The following is an 18,539-nucleotide window of genomic DNA, read 5'->3' as shown; positions in this document are numbered from 1 at the left end:
TCGTTTTTATAATATTATATGCCCAAGGGGAGCAATTATGGTGCCTGTAACTATTTAAAACAAGTTCCTGTTTTGTCTTATAAATTTTTTATTAGAATTATTCGCTGACTTTTCTGGTCCTGGCCAATCAAAAACAGCACATGTAGAAATGACCTGAATTGCGTGCTGCAGTTGCACACTTCTACAATGTATCTTATTAAAATCTAACATTAACCACTGCTAACCTTATGCCTAACCTTAAAATTAAGACCAAAAAGCAAAACAAGAAAAATTAATGAGTGTTTACGACATGGCCATTTTGACTTTGTGGCTGTGGTAACTATTGACAAACGGGGTCATAGCTTCGACACACCTACAACTTTATTCATCAAAACCCATCCGTTTTGCGCCACCACCGGCTACTGCGCCCATAATTCGGGTTGTAAAAATAGCTCTATTTCTGATACTGCAAGCACTAAGATTTACCATTGCATTAGATCTGTAAAAAAATGAAACCCTGAATCTCAGTATCAGTATATTTCATGCTGAGAACAGACTTCCCCTGAAAGAACATTGTTGGCAAGAATAAAATATAAAATAATGAATTACTTTATTCCATTTATATCAATTCGGTAAGGTAATATTCAATTGTCTTTGTTCTAGCATAGGTTTGCTGTCTCTATAAAAACAGGAATTTACACAAGACTGTTTCAAATGACAAGTTAATGAGGGGTAGGTGGTTAATTACCCTCTTAAACTCTTACTACAAGACACTTCACATGATAACTATACTATGTCAGCTAAAGAATGGTTCTCAGACATCCCCTGTATACATCTCAAGCCACACTGCTACGATTTCTCCCCATTGTGGACACTCCTATGTCTGATAAGGTTACTCAGGAAGGAGAAGCTCTTGTAACATAGTTTACACTTGGAAGGGCCTCTCATTGGTGTGAACGGTCTGGTGCTTCTTCACCTAGTCTGCTTCAGTAAAGAGCTTTCCATACGTGGGGTAGGCGTACGGCTTGTCGGCGTCGGAACTAATGCCCGGCCTCCCACGTTGTAACCCAATGACACCAGAGGAGGTAGAAGCAGGAGCCACCCCCCTAAGGTGGTTAGTCTTTGAGCTCCCTCTAGCCATTGTTTGGGTGTTGTTGGGATTGTATGATAGGAATGCCCATACTGACCCTCTGTATTGGTAGGGTAACCATGAGGTAACCGAGGAAGGCTAGAACCAGGTCCAGGCCTTCTATGAACCCAGTCAACAGGCATTAGACAATACTCTGAAGGAAAATACATATTTGCTGACTACCACTCTCTGTGAAGTTTGAAGCCCAGGGCGACCTGCTCTGTTCATCATGGATACTGTGGTGTTTATCATAGGAACAGAAGGGTCTATCTCCATCAGCCCCAAGCCCTGCTCCATCCTTGCACTGAGACTGGAGCCTCTGTCCACTGGTTGTGTTCCGTGTGGTGGTGGAGTTGTAGGGCAGCTCAGCCACGAAGTGACAATTCTTATCAACTGCATGCAAGAATTTCCTCTGTGTTGATCTCACCAACCCCCATTGTCTCACCTCTGAGAAGCAGAGGTTACATCCTGTAGGTCTGATATCTGATTGGAGGTTCAATTTACAGTAATACTATTGGTCAACAACTTCATTTTTGAATCCAAACAAGTCAGAAGCTTATAAAAGGGTCTTAGAACAATGAATCTTTCTCTTATGTTCCTGAATTGCTGTGGTGAGATACCTATACTAATGCGTTGTTTAATGCGTTGTAATGTGTACTTAATGCGTACTAATGCGTTGTTATACTAATGCTTGTTGATGCTTTGTTACTTAAGCTTTATGCCTTGTAGGTAAATCCATTCAAGTGAAGTAATACTTGAATTTAGAACTCCATTCTCATGACCATTCCTTGAGCTTAGTCAGCTAAAGGCATAATACTTGATTGCACATGGTGAACATTTTAATAGGCTAACTTATTAGTCTTATTACGAGTCGCATGTGAGGTATTTATCATAAATACTCTATATACACGTCAAATATTACTGCCCACTACACAGTCTCTGTCCATCGTGGTTCAGTCCCAGTTACGACCCGGGAAGGAACGGCTCCTGATCCAGGGTCCTGATCTGGGGCCAGGGTTTGTGACCAGCTGCTTCAGAGGTCCAGTCTCTCCTACCAGCAACACCGGATATCAGCAGGTTCTCATGGACTGCAGACTGTAAACACAAATTGTACAGAAGAACATAAAGGTTTATATAATAAACTTTACTGTAGACACAAACATGATATTTTAAAATGTTAACCACTGTCAAGCCCATCTCTAACACTGTGATTCCTAACAATATGGAGCCATCTGAGTTTTTTATTTATTTTTTAAACAATCCATATGTGTTGATTGAAGAATTAAGTATAATGTTTTGGTTACACTCATTAGGAAAACCCAGTCATGCAATGATATAAAAATAACCAAGTCAGTCAGCATGAAGTCAATTTTGTATTTAATTTCAACAAAATGGTCATACACTCACATAACGTGAAGTACAGTGCTTTTATTTCACAAAACAATACGTGATAAGTAGAATAACTTCTCACACACTTGACCTTTTCTGTAAATCTGGTACCCTACTTTGATAAAAATTAAGTTCAGAATAGGAAAAGGTTCATCATTACATTACACACACCTTCACTCGTTTATGTCAAGTAAACATGAATTAAGGCACGATCATTTCCTCATTATAAAACACCATCAAACAGGGCAAGGTTGTCACTTCATCAGTGAAGCATTTTTACAGACACCATCACATCAACCATCACCATATCATCTACTCTGCCTCATCATACTCATTCTTTCCTCAGTTCACCCTGCCCAGTTCCCTCTATATCCAAAACCAACAGAATTAACTATAAACAAACTATATAGTTCTACATTACATATACATGGTCCCTGTGCATTTTCTGCTGGTGTATCCTGAGGTAGCTCCTCTCTGAGAACCTCTTCTCGCAGTGTATACAGGCGAATGGCCTCTCTCCCGTGTGGATCTTCAGGTGCATCTTTAGCTGGTGCTGGTGGGAGAACCTCTTCTCACACTGGGGGCAGCTGTAGGGTTTCTCCCCTGTGTGGACTCTCTGGTGCCTCTTCAGGTGGGACGATCGGGAAAAACAGGCCCGGCACAGTTGGCAGCCGAACGGTTTCTCTCCCGTGTGTATCCTCTGGTGGATCTCCACCTGTTGGGGGAAACTAAAGGCTTTCCCACAGAACGAACACCGGAAGCGCTTCTCTTTGGCGCTGCCACCTTTACTGATTCTGTCTCTACTACGGTCATTTGTCAATGGGCTTGTGTAGCCATTTATTGTTGAGGAACTTGCATTGTCTGAGGTCTGGTTTAACATTAGGAGAGTGTGAGGAGGATGAAGGCCAGGAAGTGTCTGTGTTGTCGCAGGGTCCATATTCCAGTTGATAGATCCTATAGAAGACAGGCTGAAGGCAGCACCTGTTAGTGGGGTAACCTGAGGCGCCATCAGTCTCTCTGAATCACAACTATAGGAGCAGGACGGATCATTGCTAGCCAAGTCAATGTCTGTTCTCTCTAGCCGCATACGGACACCTCCCCGTCCATGCAGACCAACTCTACGCATTGCCCTGATCTCAGCCAGTCTGTTGTCATGGAGACTAAGTTCAGTTGTTGTTTTGTGTTCGACTGTTTGTTTCTGGTTAACAGTGTTGATCCCCAGCCCAGAGTTGAGGATGCTGTTCCATCCACTGACCTCCACTATGTCACCTCTGGTCCTGGCCTGCTCGGTGGTGATGTCCCCCGGGTCCCTGGCTGCATCGGTCTGGGAATCCAAGATGTCCACCCAGTCTCCTCTGTTAGCCTCCAGCCAACCACCTGCAGGAAGAGTTTACAAAATACTTTTCAAACATGGCAGAGAAAATGTAACGTTATTACTATAGCTACGGTTCTTGGTAACAGAGCTCAAACACTTGCCACTTATACGCATACAGCCCTCTCGTGGAAGGCGCCCTTGTAAACGATGGCAGCAAAACATTCTGCGGTAAACCTCTAGCCATCAGATTGGCCCTCTCAGGGGCCAGGCCCATAGGACCCAAATCTCCGGCCAAACGTGCCTGGTACTTCCCACCAAACCTTGATGTCTTCTGACGCGGGGGTGAACACGGCCACTTCACCTCCAAACGCATAGCCACCTTGCGGCACAGTTCTATGAACAATGCGTTGGATACCAGGGTTTCCCCCGCTACTCCCGTAGCGTGAGGTGGCTGTCCTGGAACTAAGTCCTTTTCGTCACCCGAGAAACCCCCGGAGCTGTCCAGAGACACCAAGTCATCATCCGAACCTGGGCACTGTATGTCACCGTAGTAGACTGAACCAGCTGGCATACCATCTCCCTGCTGGGAGGCTAGTTCCACCTGTTTCCGACAACAGCCTAAAGTGCCTCTCCGCTTCCTGCACCTCATTTCCAACAGATGCCAGAATACTGGAAAGGAAAGTTGCCATTAGAAACGCCAAGCTTCCTCAAGAATGCTACACGTCTTTCCAGGGAGTTTGCATGCAGTATGTGGCAATGCGCACACAGACTGTTCCGAGCAAGGGCCGCCAGTTCCATGCCGAGACAAACTATACTATAACCGCATGATCACGACCCCGGCTAAGCCATCGTCATCTTGATCGATTTCTTACTCATTACTCCAGCAAACTGAAGAATAAGGAACTGTTTGATTAGGAAACTTATGATAACAAATAACTTCCGTACACAACGTCCAGGGGGTGAGCACGCTCTGCCACTATGGGACAGTTTAGTTGGCGCAACGTAAGAGTCTCGTTTTCCAATTATTTGTTTTAGTAGCTTGAATCATTCCTGTACACAAGATGAAGAGCGGGATAGTTGAAGGAATGCCTTGTCAGGGCTGATTGTAGATCCTTCAACCGAAGTCGCAAGAGTGCGACTCCACCATAGTGTGTTGAACCGAAGTTGACTGACTAAGGGGACTCCTTAAATGTTTTGAGTCAATTACCTGGTTAAGGTTATACATTGTGTTTTTGTATGTAAACATAAGTCGAGGACATTATCACATTTATACAACGGGTTACCAACATATTCAAATAACAATTAACATATTTTCATAAGGATCAATTTATTCATACATTTCATCCTTCCACAAGACATAGTCCCGACACATCTGGGGTTGCTATCCAAGCCGGCTGGTCGTTCGTTCTATTGGTTCGGTTGCTAGAGACGTGACCCACTCGTTTGTTCTAAATGTTCCATTGCCATACTGGCTGGCAACGTTGTTATCCCTTGCTTGCTAGCTAGCCAACTATGGCTAATAGTCAAGTCAAACAGTGCAGGCAGGATAACAACAGTAGTTGTATTTGCAGTTGTTTATGCTGTCTTTTAGTGACATTTATTTGGATACATCCATAACAATGAGCTAATGAGGCACGATTTCGCCTGGCATAGAAAATGTGCTCACTCTAGTTAAAAAAGTATTCATGATTTCGACTAGCTGAGAAACGCTGCCTTGCCTGTCTCTCGTCCCGACTCGTTCATTACTATGGGACAGTTGGTGATAGAATTTGAATATTGAAACAATATTCAAGGTTTATACAAATCTCCGCTGTTGAAAACTAAATGTTAGTCTAAAATAAATGTGAGATCATGTCTAGATGCTTTTATAGTGGAGATCAACTTTATAACTTCCCTGCCTGGGCTGAGGAGACAGTGGATTGGGCAGTCAGATGGAACAGACTAAATAGGTATTTTAACGTCATAGATTTAGCCGGTAGTAACTTGTGGAATGGACACCGGCTAGAAGAAAGAATAATAACCAGGTGCATCACTATTCCCATTGAAGATCTATTACTGTATGTAGGCTATATGTATTTCTCTCTTACCTTGCTCCCCCATCTTTAGTCCACTCAGCAGATCAATGCTCTCTGGTCCGTCTTCTATTGTCTCCTCTTTGACCAGCAGCAGATCAGGCTTCCCATCCTCCATGTCTACTGACTGTAAGAGATACAGAGTGAGAGGATGTTGGATCAATAAATCTGATATGAGCACCCTGCTATGGAACATCTACTGATTGGGTAATGAGGGATTGCTATGAGTACTATACAAACATGTTAGTTGATTTTATACTAAGCAAATATGTTAATTGATTTGATTACTTGACACTCTTTAAAATGGTTTGATAATTGAATAGGCATGGTCCCAAACCTCAGACAAAATTAACTAAGACCTGGGCATGTATCCACAAAGAGTAGAAGTGTTGATCTAGGATCAGGTCCCGTATCCACAAAGAGTAGAAGTGTTGATCTAGGATCAGGTCCCGTATCCACAAAGCATCTCAGAACAGGTCCTAGGAATTCTGCTAAAACCAGTTTAAGACAAAAATAACTCCCAGCTCAGAGTAGGTTTTAGGATGATGTTCAGACACTGCCCAGACAAACTGTGAGCCAGGAGTAAAATCAACTCTGAAAAGTTTCTCAGCTGGTGATCACAACAGTTTGAGGCAGTGATGAGGCCCATTGACATTGGTTATTCCCCATCATTTGCAACAATCACAATGAGGCATCGCCAGCTGTGAACTCTATAGCACGCCTCAGACAACCATGTTGAATGTGACTGTGCATCTTAATGTTGCCATGGTAAAACGTTTGATACTGTATAATTTCGCCTGACACGATCAATTCTCTTAATTAATCGGCATGCATACACTTTTTTTAAAAACCAATTCTGATGGTTGTTAAAGGCAGAATTTTGACAATATTACCGTTATCAACACACTCTTCACTCCCGTTTAACAACTTCAAATCGTTTGAAAGGTCTGTCATTTTCATCAAACACATTCATAGGCAGGTCCAATTTAGGCATCTTTTTGAACAACGTGATATTGCGCTCCAAAATGATAACTTGAAATGGCATAATGTAGGTCATTAAAAAAATCGATAGAAAAACATGTTTATTTATTTGCCTATTTGTCATAAGTATTTAGGCATATCATGTGAAATAGGAACTCATGTGAAATCATTGTCAAAGGCACAAGAGATACTGCTGCATGTAGATTTAGATTATTTATGGATCATATAGAATTATCAAAACATTTGAACAAAGCAATTGCATGTGACGCAGGAACCACCGACTCGCTGCATTTTTCTATTATCAAGACAATTGCTAGTAACTCTTAACGGGTTAGGACAGCTCATGAGGTGTTCTAAATATCTGTCTACTAGGTGTGACTAAAGAGGCTTCATGCATAGATTTAATTTTTACCCATAAGAGTAGAACGTTTCTATTCTCAGCACTTACGACCAATTTTCTCCTCTGAGATGCTTTGTGAATACGGGCCCAGGTCACCTGTCTACATAGTCCTATTCATTATGATCGAAAACTGATCCTAGATCAGCACTCCTACTCTGAGAGGCTTTGTGGATACGGGCCCTGACCTAATACCATTCAGACAGTAGTTTACAGTGGACTCACCTCAGTGAGACTGTGTGTGTTCCTGTGCTGCTCAGCTGGTGCCTCTTTAGGTGCAGGAGAAGGTGTAGTCTGGTTGTCCATGACCATGTTCCCCTCAGGGTTCCCCAGACTCTCCCCAGACCCCTCCTCCTTCACCAGCAGCACATCTGGACCCTCCTCCTCCTGGAAGTGAGAGGTGATACAGATTACACAGACACACTCCTTCAGGTACGTGCGCACACAGATAATAAACACTTTAAGCAGAGTGTTTACCCCTCCTTATGCTTATAAAGTGCTGTCGGTGTATGCAGAATAGGGTGAGATCAGATGTGATGTATGCTAAAAGAATCAATGAAACTCCTAGAATGCCCAAGAACACAAAGGTAACTTGCCTAAATGACTACAGACCCGAAGCACTCACGTCCGTAGCCATGAAGTGCTTTGAAAGGTTGGTAATGGCTCACATCAACACCATTATCCCAGAAACCCTAGACCCACTCCAATTTGCATACCGCCCAAACAGATCCACAGATGATGCAATCTCTATTGCACTCCACACTGTCCTTTCCCACCTGGACAAAAGAAACACCTATGTGAGAATGCTATTCATTGACTACAGCTCAGCGTTCAACACCATAGTACCCTCAAAGCTCATCACTAAGCTAAGGAACCTGGGACTAAACACCTCCCTCTGCAACTGGATCCTGGACTTCCTGACGGGCCACCCCCAGGTGGTGAGGGTAGGTAGCAACACATCTGCCACGCTGATCCTCAACACTGGAGCTCCCCAGGGGTGCGTGCTCAGTCCCCTCCTGTACACCCTGTTCACCCACGACTGCATGGCCAGGCACGACTTCAACACCATCATTAAGTTTGCAGACGACACAACAGTGGTAGGCCTGATTACCGACAACGACGAGACTGCCTAGGGAGGGAGGTCAGACACCTGGCCAGGTGGTGCCATAATAACAACCTATCACTCAACATACCCAAGACTAAGGAGATGATTGTGGACTACAGGAAAAGGAGGACCGAGCACGCCCCCATTCTCATCGACGGCGCTGTAGTGCAGCAGGTTGAGAGCTTCAAGTTCCTTGGTGTCCACATCAACAACAAACTAGAATGGTCCAAACACACCAAGACAGTTGTGAAGAGGGCACGACAACAAAGCCTATTTTCCCCCTCAGGAAACTAAAAAGATTTGGCATGGGTCCTGAGATCCTCAAAAGGTTCTACAGCTGCAACATCGAGAGCATCCTGACTGGTTGCATCACTGCCTGGTACGGAAATTGCTCGGCCTCTGACCGCAAGGCACTACAGAGGGTAGTGAGTACGGCCCAGTACATCACTGGGGCTAAGCTGCCTGCCATCCAGGACCTCTACATCAGGCGGTGTCAGAGGAAGGCCCTAAAAATTGTCAAAGACCCCAGCCACCCCAGTCATGACTGTTCTCTATACTACCACATGACAAGCGGTACCGGAGTGCCAAGTCTAGGACAAAAAGGCTTCTCAACAGTTTTTACCCCCAAGCCATAAGACTCCTGAACAGGTAATCAAATGGCTACCCGGGCTATCTGCATTGTATCCCACCCGCCAACCCCTCTTTTACGCTACTGCTACTCTCTGTTCATCATATATGCATAGTCACTTTAACCATATCTACATGTACATACTACCTCAACCAGCCTGACTAACCGGTGTCTGTATGTAGCCTCGCTACTGTATATAGCCTGTCTTTTTACTGTTGTTTTAAATCTTTACCTATTGTTCACCTAATACCTTTTTTGCTCTATTGGTTAGAGCCTGTAAGTAAGCATTTCACTGTAAGGTCTACTACACCTGTTGTATTCAGCACACGTGACAAACTTTGATTTGATTTGACAACATTTTGTTGTGTTACAGCCTGAATTCAAAATGGAGTAAATATTTTTTCCCTCAACCATCTACACACAATACCCCATTAGTACTGCACGGTACACCGAAATCTCAGAACTTTTTTGACACACACAAAAAAATAAATAAACAGTCCGGCACTACAATTTGTTACGTCCGGTACTTCTGTCCAATGTGTCTCACGTGATTGAGAGGATCAAGTCAGCACAGCCTCATTATAGCGCAAAGAGCCTCGTCCACTTATTCATTGCTAAAGTGCATTAACCTATGCTGCACAGAAGTTAACACACTTGAATAATGCACCATGGCATGTAGAAATGTTGAAACTGTTCATTACAGTTCACAAAAATGTCTAAACACGTTTACAATGCAAGACGATACTTACACTCGTTTCTAACATGGAAGTTCAGCATTCCTGAACAGTACCATCACAAAAGTCAGAATAAATGTATATTTAACTTACTTTACCTGTTGTCCTCTGATTTTGTCCTTATGTAGGAGGTAATCTGAGACAAAATATCCACAGGGAAGAGTTATTAGCCCAACTTTCAGTATGCTGGTTTATGGTTGGTATTACCGCTTTTTCATTTCAATACAGATGCAAATTTGCACATGACAAACACTTGCACAATATGGCCGAGCATAACCGAACCACATCTGATTGCGAGGAGACTGTTCGGTTACATTCAGCTATTGTTGACATATTGTTCATCAGGTGCAATGTGTTAAGAGATTGAAAATACAATTGATTTTATTCAATATTCTGGCTTGTAGAGACTACTGCATCTTTTGTAGGGCGACTTCAGTCAGACTGATAAGCCATGGAGTAACCATGGTAACAACCTGATGTTTAGACAAGGTAGCGTCCAGCTTTAATTAAGCTACATTTCCTTGCTAGCTTACAGCTGAATTCACTACCCTAGTTCTTTGTTTGTGATATGCAAACCATGATGCAAAATATGCTGATTTCAAAGATGATTGTCACCAAAAACGTTATTAAATGCACTTTGTCTCCCTCGCCAACAAAAACAAATGAACTTGTCTTCCGTCCTTTGCCTCCCATCTGGTTTTCACTCGATTTCATAGCAACAAACTCAGATTCCAGCCACATTCAGCCTCACGAATGACATTAATTCCTTAGACAGTGCACACTTTTATAAAAGAAGAGTGCTTCTTCTATGCAAATGTTGTTAATCAGTACAATAAAATAATTATCTTAGCAGTTGCCAATAAAATAAGTCCTAAATGGAAAGGAAAATACAGGCATTCACCTATATTGTGAATAGACTTAGGCTACATCTTGATTAACCCAGTGTATCAATACAGATTCTCCATTCAAATAAATTATTACCATTATGTTGTTTTCTAGTTAGATTGGTATTTTTTTTAATTTATATTATACAATTTGAATATAATTGTATAATTGATTCAATTAATGCATACATGGCTCTCTCTAAAAACAAATACGTAAAAATGTAATGATATCGAACTCAAAAGATGCCCAAAGATTGAACAGAGCAGTATCTAAATTGATCTGACTGGATCATGTGCCATTCTGTGACTTTGGCAAATACACCTTTTTTTGTGGTATCGTTTTGGTGTCAAGTATCGTGATACTAAACCTGATATCAATATCAAAGTCAAAATTCAGGTATCGTGACAACACTCTACCCCATAATGACAAAGTGAACACAAATTTTTTGAAATTTTTGCACATTTATTGAAAGTGAAATACAGATATCTAATTTAAATAAGTATGCACATCCCTGAGTCAATACATGTTAAAATAATGTACCGAGTCTCACACCTGGACTGTACAATACTTCCACATTTATTTTAAAATGTCTTCAAGCTCTGTTAAGTTCATTGTTAATCATTAATCAACAGGTGGGTCTAATCCTGGACGCTGATTGTTTAAAACCGCATTCCAGGCTGTGTCTATTTCACAAATTACCACCAGCTAAAACTATGACGTTTAAAATGGCTATTTACGCTGTTCCATCTCACTGCGCAATCCACTGTCTCATCAGCCCAGCCAGACAATTTAGAAACTTGATCTCCACTGTAAAAAGCATCTAGACATTACCTTCCATTTCTTTTAGACTAGCAATTGGTTTTCAATAGCGGAGATTTTTATAAACCTTGCTGTCTGTCTCTGACATTTGCAACATTGTTTCAGTATTGAAATTCGATCTCCAGCCGTCCCATAGTAATGAACAAGTAGGGATCGGGAGTCAAGATGAGACAGGCAGGGAGCTTTACTCAGCCAGTCGAAATCATGAATCAGCATATTTCTTATGGATATATAGTGTACAAAGAAATGCCAATAGAAAACAGGTAAAACTAAACAAGGTGCATCTAGTTTGCAGTCTTTCCAGCTTCAGTTTGAAATGATTGTGTTAGCTGTGTTGCTGGCTAGCTCCTCTGAACAAGTGAGCACATTTTCTATGCCAGGTGAAATCGCGCATTATGAGCTCATTGTTATGGATGATTCCAAATAAATGTCACCAAAAGACAGCTTATGCAAATGAAGCTACTTTGTTGTTATGCTGGCTGCATGTGTTTGATGTGACTAAGTTAGCCGTAGTTGGCTAGCTAGCAAGCAAGAGATGATAACGTTGAAAATATGAAGAGTGGTAGGTGATGTGGTATTGGATTTGCCACAAACATAACGCTTTGTAGTAAGGGCATAAAGTTTTAAAAAATTGCCACATTTTTTGCAGTTTTAATTTAGTCCCTTATTGGAAACAGGATGCATGTTTTGGAAAATATTTGGATTCTGTACAGGATTTTTTATTTTTACTCTGTCATTTAAGTTAGTATTGTGGAATAACTACAATGTTGTTAATCCATCCTCAGTTCTCCTATCCCAGCCATTAAACTATAACTGTATTAAAGTCACCATTGGCCTCATGATGAAATCCCTAAGAGGTTTCCTTCCTCTCCGGCAACTGAGTTAGGAAGGATGCATGTATCTTTGCAGTGACTGGGTGTATTGATACATCATCCAAACTTCACCACGCTCAAAGGGATATTCAATGTTTTTTACCCTTCTACCAATAGATGCCCTTCTTTGCGAGGCATGGCAAACCTCCCAGGTTTTTGTGGTTGAATCTGTGTTTGAAGTTCACTGCTCGACTGAGTGACCTTACAGAAAATTGTACTGGGTACAGAGAAGAGGTAGTCATTCAAAAACCATGTTAAAATCTATTATTGAGCATAGAGTGAGCATGCAACTTACATGTCTTGTTAAGGTTTACTCCTGAATGTATTTAGGCTTGCCATAAGAAAGGGTTTGAATACTTATTGAATCAAGACATTTCAGCTTTTCATTTTTAATTCATTTGTATAAATGTCAACATAATTCCACTTTGACATTATGGAGTATTGTGTGTAGGCCAGTGACACAATCTCAATTTAAGCAATTTTAAATTCAATCTAACACAACAAAATGAGGAAAAAGTTAAGGGGTGCGAATACTGAAGGCATTGTACCTGTCTCAACAAAAACTCTGCATGAACTTGATAAACTGCATTCATTTTCTCATAAAGTGTTTTGGGAAAAAATTAAGTAGTTGAATTGAAATAATGAAATAGGCATTTGTGACCATCATATAGCCTACACAGTACAAACACTATGTAACAGACTTTTTAGGCTTTTATATATATATATCTCACACAATGTTTGGATGCAATATTCTACCCAGGAATATTCAACACTGAAATATGTTACCCTTGTTATTACAAATGCACCTGTGGATCTTTTCTGCTGACAACACTGAAAAGTAATCTTTGCGTTTAATGCAGGGCTTGATCTAAAGGTCAGAAGCTTGTGGAACGGTTACTTTCTATGTTATAGAGTGAATGGTTTTTCAACTGGTGTCTCCTGAGGTAGCTCCTCTCTGAGAACCTCTTGCTGCCGTGTGTACATGTGAACAACCTTTCTCTCATGTGGACCTTCAGGTGTATCTTCAGCGGGTTCTGGTGGGAGAACCTCTTCTCACACTACGGCAGCTGTAGAGTTCTTCCCTGTGTGGACCCTCTGGTGCCTCTTCAGGCTGTACGAGTGGGAGAAGCGCATATGACACTGGGTACAGCAGAAGGGTTTCACCCCTGTGTGGACCCTCTGGTGGATCTTAAGGTTGCCAGCCTGGGCGAATCGCATGTGACACTGGGTACAGCTGAAGGGTTTCTCCCCTGTATGGACCCTCTGGTGGGTCTCCACGTTCTGGAGGCAGCTGAAGCCTTTGTTACAGGACATGCAGAGGAACCGTTTCTCTTTACCGTTGCCTGATGTTGCTCCCCCTCCCTGAGCCTTGGCTCTTTGGTCCTTTGAGTTCAATACTTGATCGAAAACAAAGCGGCCGTGTGAATCGGAAGGCCCCATCGACGTGGACACTCTGTCGCGATCTCTGAGAATGTGTAAAGGGGACTGGGTCGCAACATTTGGATTAGTCTCTAAGCTTTCCCTGTAATCTAAGACATCTCTACCTTGTGAGTGTCCTTCTCCTAATTGAGTCTTGTCTCCATTCAGTGTCAGAGAAACATCGTCCTCCATTTTCACAGTCACTTCATCTACGACTATAACTACCCCTTTCTTATCTAGGCACCCTTCAGAGTATACACTACTACTGTACTGGTTCCAGTCCCCTTTAGACAGATCAGTCTGTGTCTCTAAACCCAAGTGTATGTTGACAGGTTCCATCTCTGTAGTGTAAAAACAAGACAGATCATCAACACCAGTGTCTAACGTATCACCATCTCCACGGGAATTAACCGTCCTCTGGCTCTGGTGAAATACCGGTAAATACTCTGAGTCATTAGCAGGAGGACAGCCCAGTCTCCCCCGCCCTAGTCTCTCTGGGTCTGATCTGTGGTCAGATCCTGTGTGTAAGAGCCTGTGTGTTAAAGTCTTGGTGTCTGTCTCTGACTTGAGGAATGCGTTCGGCGTTCCACTGACCTCCATGATGCTATGTTGGGTATTGGGCGGTGCTGGGGCGGTGGTGGTAGGGACCTCCGTGGCTACATGTGGCTCTCCAGTCTGGATCTCTCTGCTGTGTCGTGGGTCCTCCTCTCTTTCAGATCTCTCCTGCTTGACCCCAGGACCAGCAGCCTCTGCATCTACAGACTGACACAAGAAGAGAGGTTAATTACCTGTGCATGAGTTGAATTGGATAACAATGTCATAGGGAAGTCTCACAAGCTCTACTTTCGTCCCTTCGCTATATCGGCATTGAACATGTCACCCTCCCTAGGAGAGGGGGTGACCTTGACAATTTATTATTAAAATGAGAGGCCGCCTGGATCGTTTTTGCTATCCATTGTAAATAATGTTTGTAAGCCTATGTCGCCAAATTACACTACATGGTCAAAAGTATGTGAACACCCCTTCAAATTTGTGATTTGGCTATTTCAGCCAAACCCGTTGCTGATAGGTGTATAGAATCAAGCACAAGGCCATACAATCTCTATAGGCAAACATTGGCAGTAGAATGGCCCGTACTGAACTCAGTGACTTTCAACGTGGCACCGTCATAGGATACCACTTTCCAACAAATCAGTTTGTAAACTTTCTGCCCTGCTATAGCTGCCCCGGGTCAACTGTAAGTGCTGTTATTGTGAAGTGGAAATGTCTAGGAGCAACAACGGCTCAGCCGCGAAGTGGTAGGCCACAAAAGCTCACAGAACTGGACCGCCGAGTGCTCAAACTCGTTGCGCGTAATAATCGTCTGTTCTCGGCTGTAACACTCAATACCAAGTTTCAAACTGCATCTGGAAGCAACGTCGGCACAATAACTGTTTGTCGGGAGCTCCATGAAATGGGTTTCCACACAAGCCTAAGATCACAATGCTGAATGCCAAGCGTCAGCTGGAGTGGTGTAAGGCTCACCACCATTGGACTCTGGAGCAGTAGAAAAGCGTTCTTTGGAGTGATGAATCACGCTTCACCATCTGGCAGTCAAACGGAAGAATCTGGGTTTGGCGGATGCCAGCAGAATGCTACCTGCCCGAGTGCATAGTGCCAACTGTAAAGTTTGGTGGAGGAGTAATAATTGGTCTGGGGCTGTTTTTCATGGTTCGGGCTAGGCCCCTTAGTTCTGGTGAAGGGAAATCTTAACGCTACAGTATACAATGACATTCTACATTATTCTTTGCTTCCAACTTTTGTGGCAACAGTTTGGGGAAGGCCCTTTCCTGATTCAGCATGACAATGCCCCTGTGCACAAAGCGTAGTCCATGGGGAAATGGTTTGTTGAGATTGGTGTGGAAGAACTCGACTGGCCTGCACAGAGCCCTGACCTCAATACCATTTTACACCTTTGAAATTAAACGTCACAAAATTATTGCATCTGAGCTCCTAGTGTGTGCGGCAGTCCTTTTCTTTTTCAAGTCTCACAATCTCCCTCCGCTATGACAGATAAATTAAGATGTACATGTGAGTAGTCTTTCTGAAATAAACTGGCTACATTTGTTGGACTGTCATTTTTATGTAACACTATTACACTAACCTCTATCACAATAATGTTCTTGGTTGAGGTTTCACTCCCCTCATCATCAGTGATTGGTTGGTCATCTCGCCATGTATTGTGTCCCACTGGCTTCACAAAGGTCCTGTGGCCTTCAGTGAGATGTCCTTCACCTGAGAGAGTCACTGGGGGAAAAGAGGTGGTTAGGTTAGCTACTGTCAATGATCAGTGGTATATTGTACACTATTGACACTGTCTAGAATTGACAAGGATGTAAGGTAACACTTTACATAACTTCTTAATATACTATTTATAGATCGATTGATTATGTTCCATGCATCATATTGTTTTCAATTAGTACATAATAGGAAATGCTGTAAATTAAGAATCTGATTAGAATATGATATTTTATCTTTATGATAGATAGTTAAGAAATCAGGGGAATTATTGCATCCTATGCAAAAACTGACCAAGACCCAATTTTGGTTAACACGTCTAAAGTCACACATGACAGATGGGAACGGGGCGACAGGCTGCGTCTTCTGCAAAATGTACCTCTTGCCATTCCTTTGTATTGGTCGAGGATCTTGACACTACTGGGACGACTGGCGAGGACGCGCTCTTGCGTTGTCCTCTCTGCGCGCTCCCGTGCCACCTTCAGTTCTTGTAGCTGTAGTTTCCTCCGCAATGCCCTGTTTTCTTTCTGGCTTTGAGTAATTTCCAAACGAAACACTGCATAGTCGTCGTCTACGAGTTTACAGATTTCTGCTACGGCTGCATTCGCTAGCACCTCCATGATGGAGGCTATTTGCGTGTGAAAAACCATACAGTTAGCCATCGTTAGCTAGCAGCTAGCTAACAGTAGATAACATATATCAAACAAGTCCCGTCTCCAACGCGAACTAAACACTGCCTGAGGAAATAATGTGATACTATGCAGTAAAATTAATCATATTTTGAGTTACATGATGTTAATAAACGTCTAAATAACGACAATAAAACGCTAACGTGGAAATTATTATAGGTCAATGTTCATTTCCGTATAAACTGAAGAGAAAGGATCTTATTTGTTGTCGTCATAGCTCATAGGGTGTGGTTAAATGAAACATTTGTGTACTGTTTGAATTACGGTACAACTTATATTATATAAATCTCCTATGATCAATATCTTTCAAGATGACCGCAGACTTGTTTAGAAAGAACAGTGTGTTAGCAATAATAGAGTATAATAATAAGGTCATTATTTATTTACAACACCTCAGTAAGGTAAATATTCAACTATACTTGCCAAGATCCTTATGGTAATTATTACAATGCAATGCCTTGCATAATCATTCAACCCTCCTTAAACTTCTAAATGTTGTGTTACAACCTGGAATTGAAATGGATTTAATTGTAATCTGTCAACAGTTTATTGAAAATACTCTGTTAAAGTGGAACCAAAATTCTAAAATAGTTTGAAGATGAATGAAAACTAAAACACTAATATACCTTGATTACATAAGTATTCACCCCCCTGAGTAAATACTTGTTAGAAACACCTTTGGTAGTGATTACCGTGTTGAGTCTTCTTGGGCAAGTCTCTTGAGAGCTTTGCACACCTGTAGGCTATTGTGCAATATTTGCACAATATTCTTTTAAATTCTTCAACCTCTGTCAAAGTGTTGGGGATCATGGCTAGACAGCAATTTACAGATCTTGACCTCGATTTTCAAGCTGATTTAGGTAAAAAATGTAACTTGGCCACTCAGGAACGAACATCTTGGTAAGCAACTTAGATTTGGCTTTGTGTCGTATGTTATTATCCTGCTGAAAGGTGAATTCCTCTGAGTGTCTGGTGTAAAGCAGACTGAAGCAGGTTTTCCTCTAGAATTTTGTCTGTGCTAGCTCCATCCTTTTTCTTTTCATCCTGAAAAATCCCAGCGTTTTCCGATGTCAATCATACCCATACCATGATGCAGCCACCACCATGCTTGAAAATAAGGAGGCAGTTACTCAGTCATGTGTTCTGTTGTATTTGCCCCAAACATAAGGCTTTGCATTTAGGCAAAAAAGTGTATTCCTTTGCTGTGTTTTTTTGCATTATTACTTTAGTGCGTTGTTGCATACAAGATGCATGTTTTGGAATATTTGTATTATTTTCATTCTGTCATTTAGGTGGAGTCAGTACAGTGTTGATCCATCCTCAATTCTCCCATCTCAGCCATTAAACTCACCAATGAGTTTTAAAATCACTGATGGCCTCATGGTAACATCCCTTAGCAGTTTCATTCCTGTCCTACAGTTCAGTTCAGAAGGATGACAATCTTTGATGTGTCTGGGTGGTTTAATACATAAACCACAGCATAATTATTAACTTGACCATGCATAAAGAGACATTCCATTTCGGATATGTTATTGTTACCCATCTACCAATCTCTGCCCTTCTTTGAGTCTTTTCGAAAAGCTCCCTGGTCTTCATAATTGAATCTGTGCTTGAAATGCAATACTTGACTGAGGGACCTTACATATGTTGTATGTATGGGGGACAGGGGAAGTGTACTGGGCAGCGTTGTCAACCCCTATTATTTTACAGAGTGAGTCCTTGTAACTTATGTGATTTGTCTAACGAAATTTTACTCCTGAACTAATTTCGGCTTGCCTAAACAAAAGGTGTGAATAATTATGCAATGATTACTGTATATTTTAGTATCCAATTTTTATATATAAAATGT

General features: G+C 41.9%; 1 protein-coding gene across 2 annotated transcripts; it reads right to left on the bottom strand.

Moving 5' to 3' along the window:
• Window positions 1-2,468: 2,468 nt before the first annotated feature.
• On the bottom strand, window positions 2,469-16,884 carry LOC139418973 (uncharacterized). 2 transcript variants are annotated; one of them, XM_071168772.1, is made up of 6 exons: window positions 16,381-16,884; window positions 15,868-16,010; window positions 14,319-14,486; window positions 7,488-7,649; window positions 5,900-6,011; window positions 2,469-3,874 (listed from the first exon to the last, which is right to left on the bottom strand). In XM_071168772.1, exons 1-6 carry the CDS (start codon window positions 16,661-16,663, stop codon window positions 2,910-2,912), a joined length of 1,833 nt encoding a protein of 610 aa, XP_071024873.1. In that variant the 5' UTR covers window positions 16,664-16,884; the 3' UTR covers window positions 2,469-2,909. The 2 variants fall into 2 exon arrangements, with proteins under 2 accessions (XP_071024873.1, XP_071024874.1); XM_071168773.1 differs by lacking the exons at window positions 2,469-3,874; window positions 5,900-6,011; window positions 7,488-7,649 and having other exon boundaries at window positions 13,203-14,486; window positions 15,868-15,998; window positions 16,381-16,785.
• Between the last annotated feature and the right edge of the window lie 1,655 nt (window positions 16,885-18,539).

This window comes from Oncorhynchus clarkii, chromosome 10 (genome assembly GCF_045791955.1).
Source record: "Oncorhynchus clarkii lewisi isolate Uvic-CL-2024 chromosome 10, UVic_Ocla_1.0, whole genome shotgun sequence".
NCBI lineage: Eukaryota > Metazoa > Chordata > Actinopteri > Salmoniformes > Salmonidae > Oncorhynchus > Oncorhynchus clarkii.
Note: the sequence above shows the minus strand (reverse complement) of the source record. Positions and strands in the feature narration are given on the sequence as shown.

What these genes read in the sequence shown, in the direction of transcription:
- LOC139418973 (XM_071168772.1), bottom strand. Translation starts at nt 16,663, where the DNA reads ATGGCTAACTGTATGGTTTTTCACACGCAAATAGCCTCCATCATGGAG. An exon ending in AGAACATTATTGTGATAGAG is followed by an intron (nt 14,487 to 15,867) that starts GTTAGTGTAATA and finishes TTCTTGTGTCAG; the next exon opens with TCTGTAGATGCAGAGGCTGC. An exon ending in ACTAAAGATGGGGGAGCAAG is followed by an intron (nt 3,875 to 5,899) that starts GTAAGAGAGAAA and finishes CTCTTCCTGCAG; the next exon opens with GTGGTTGGCTGGAGGCTAAC.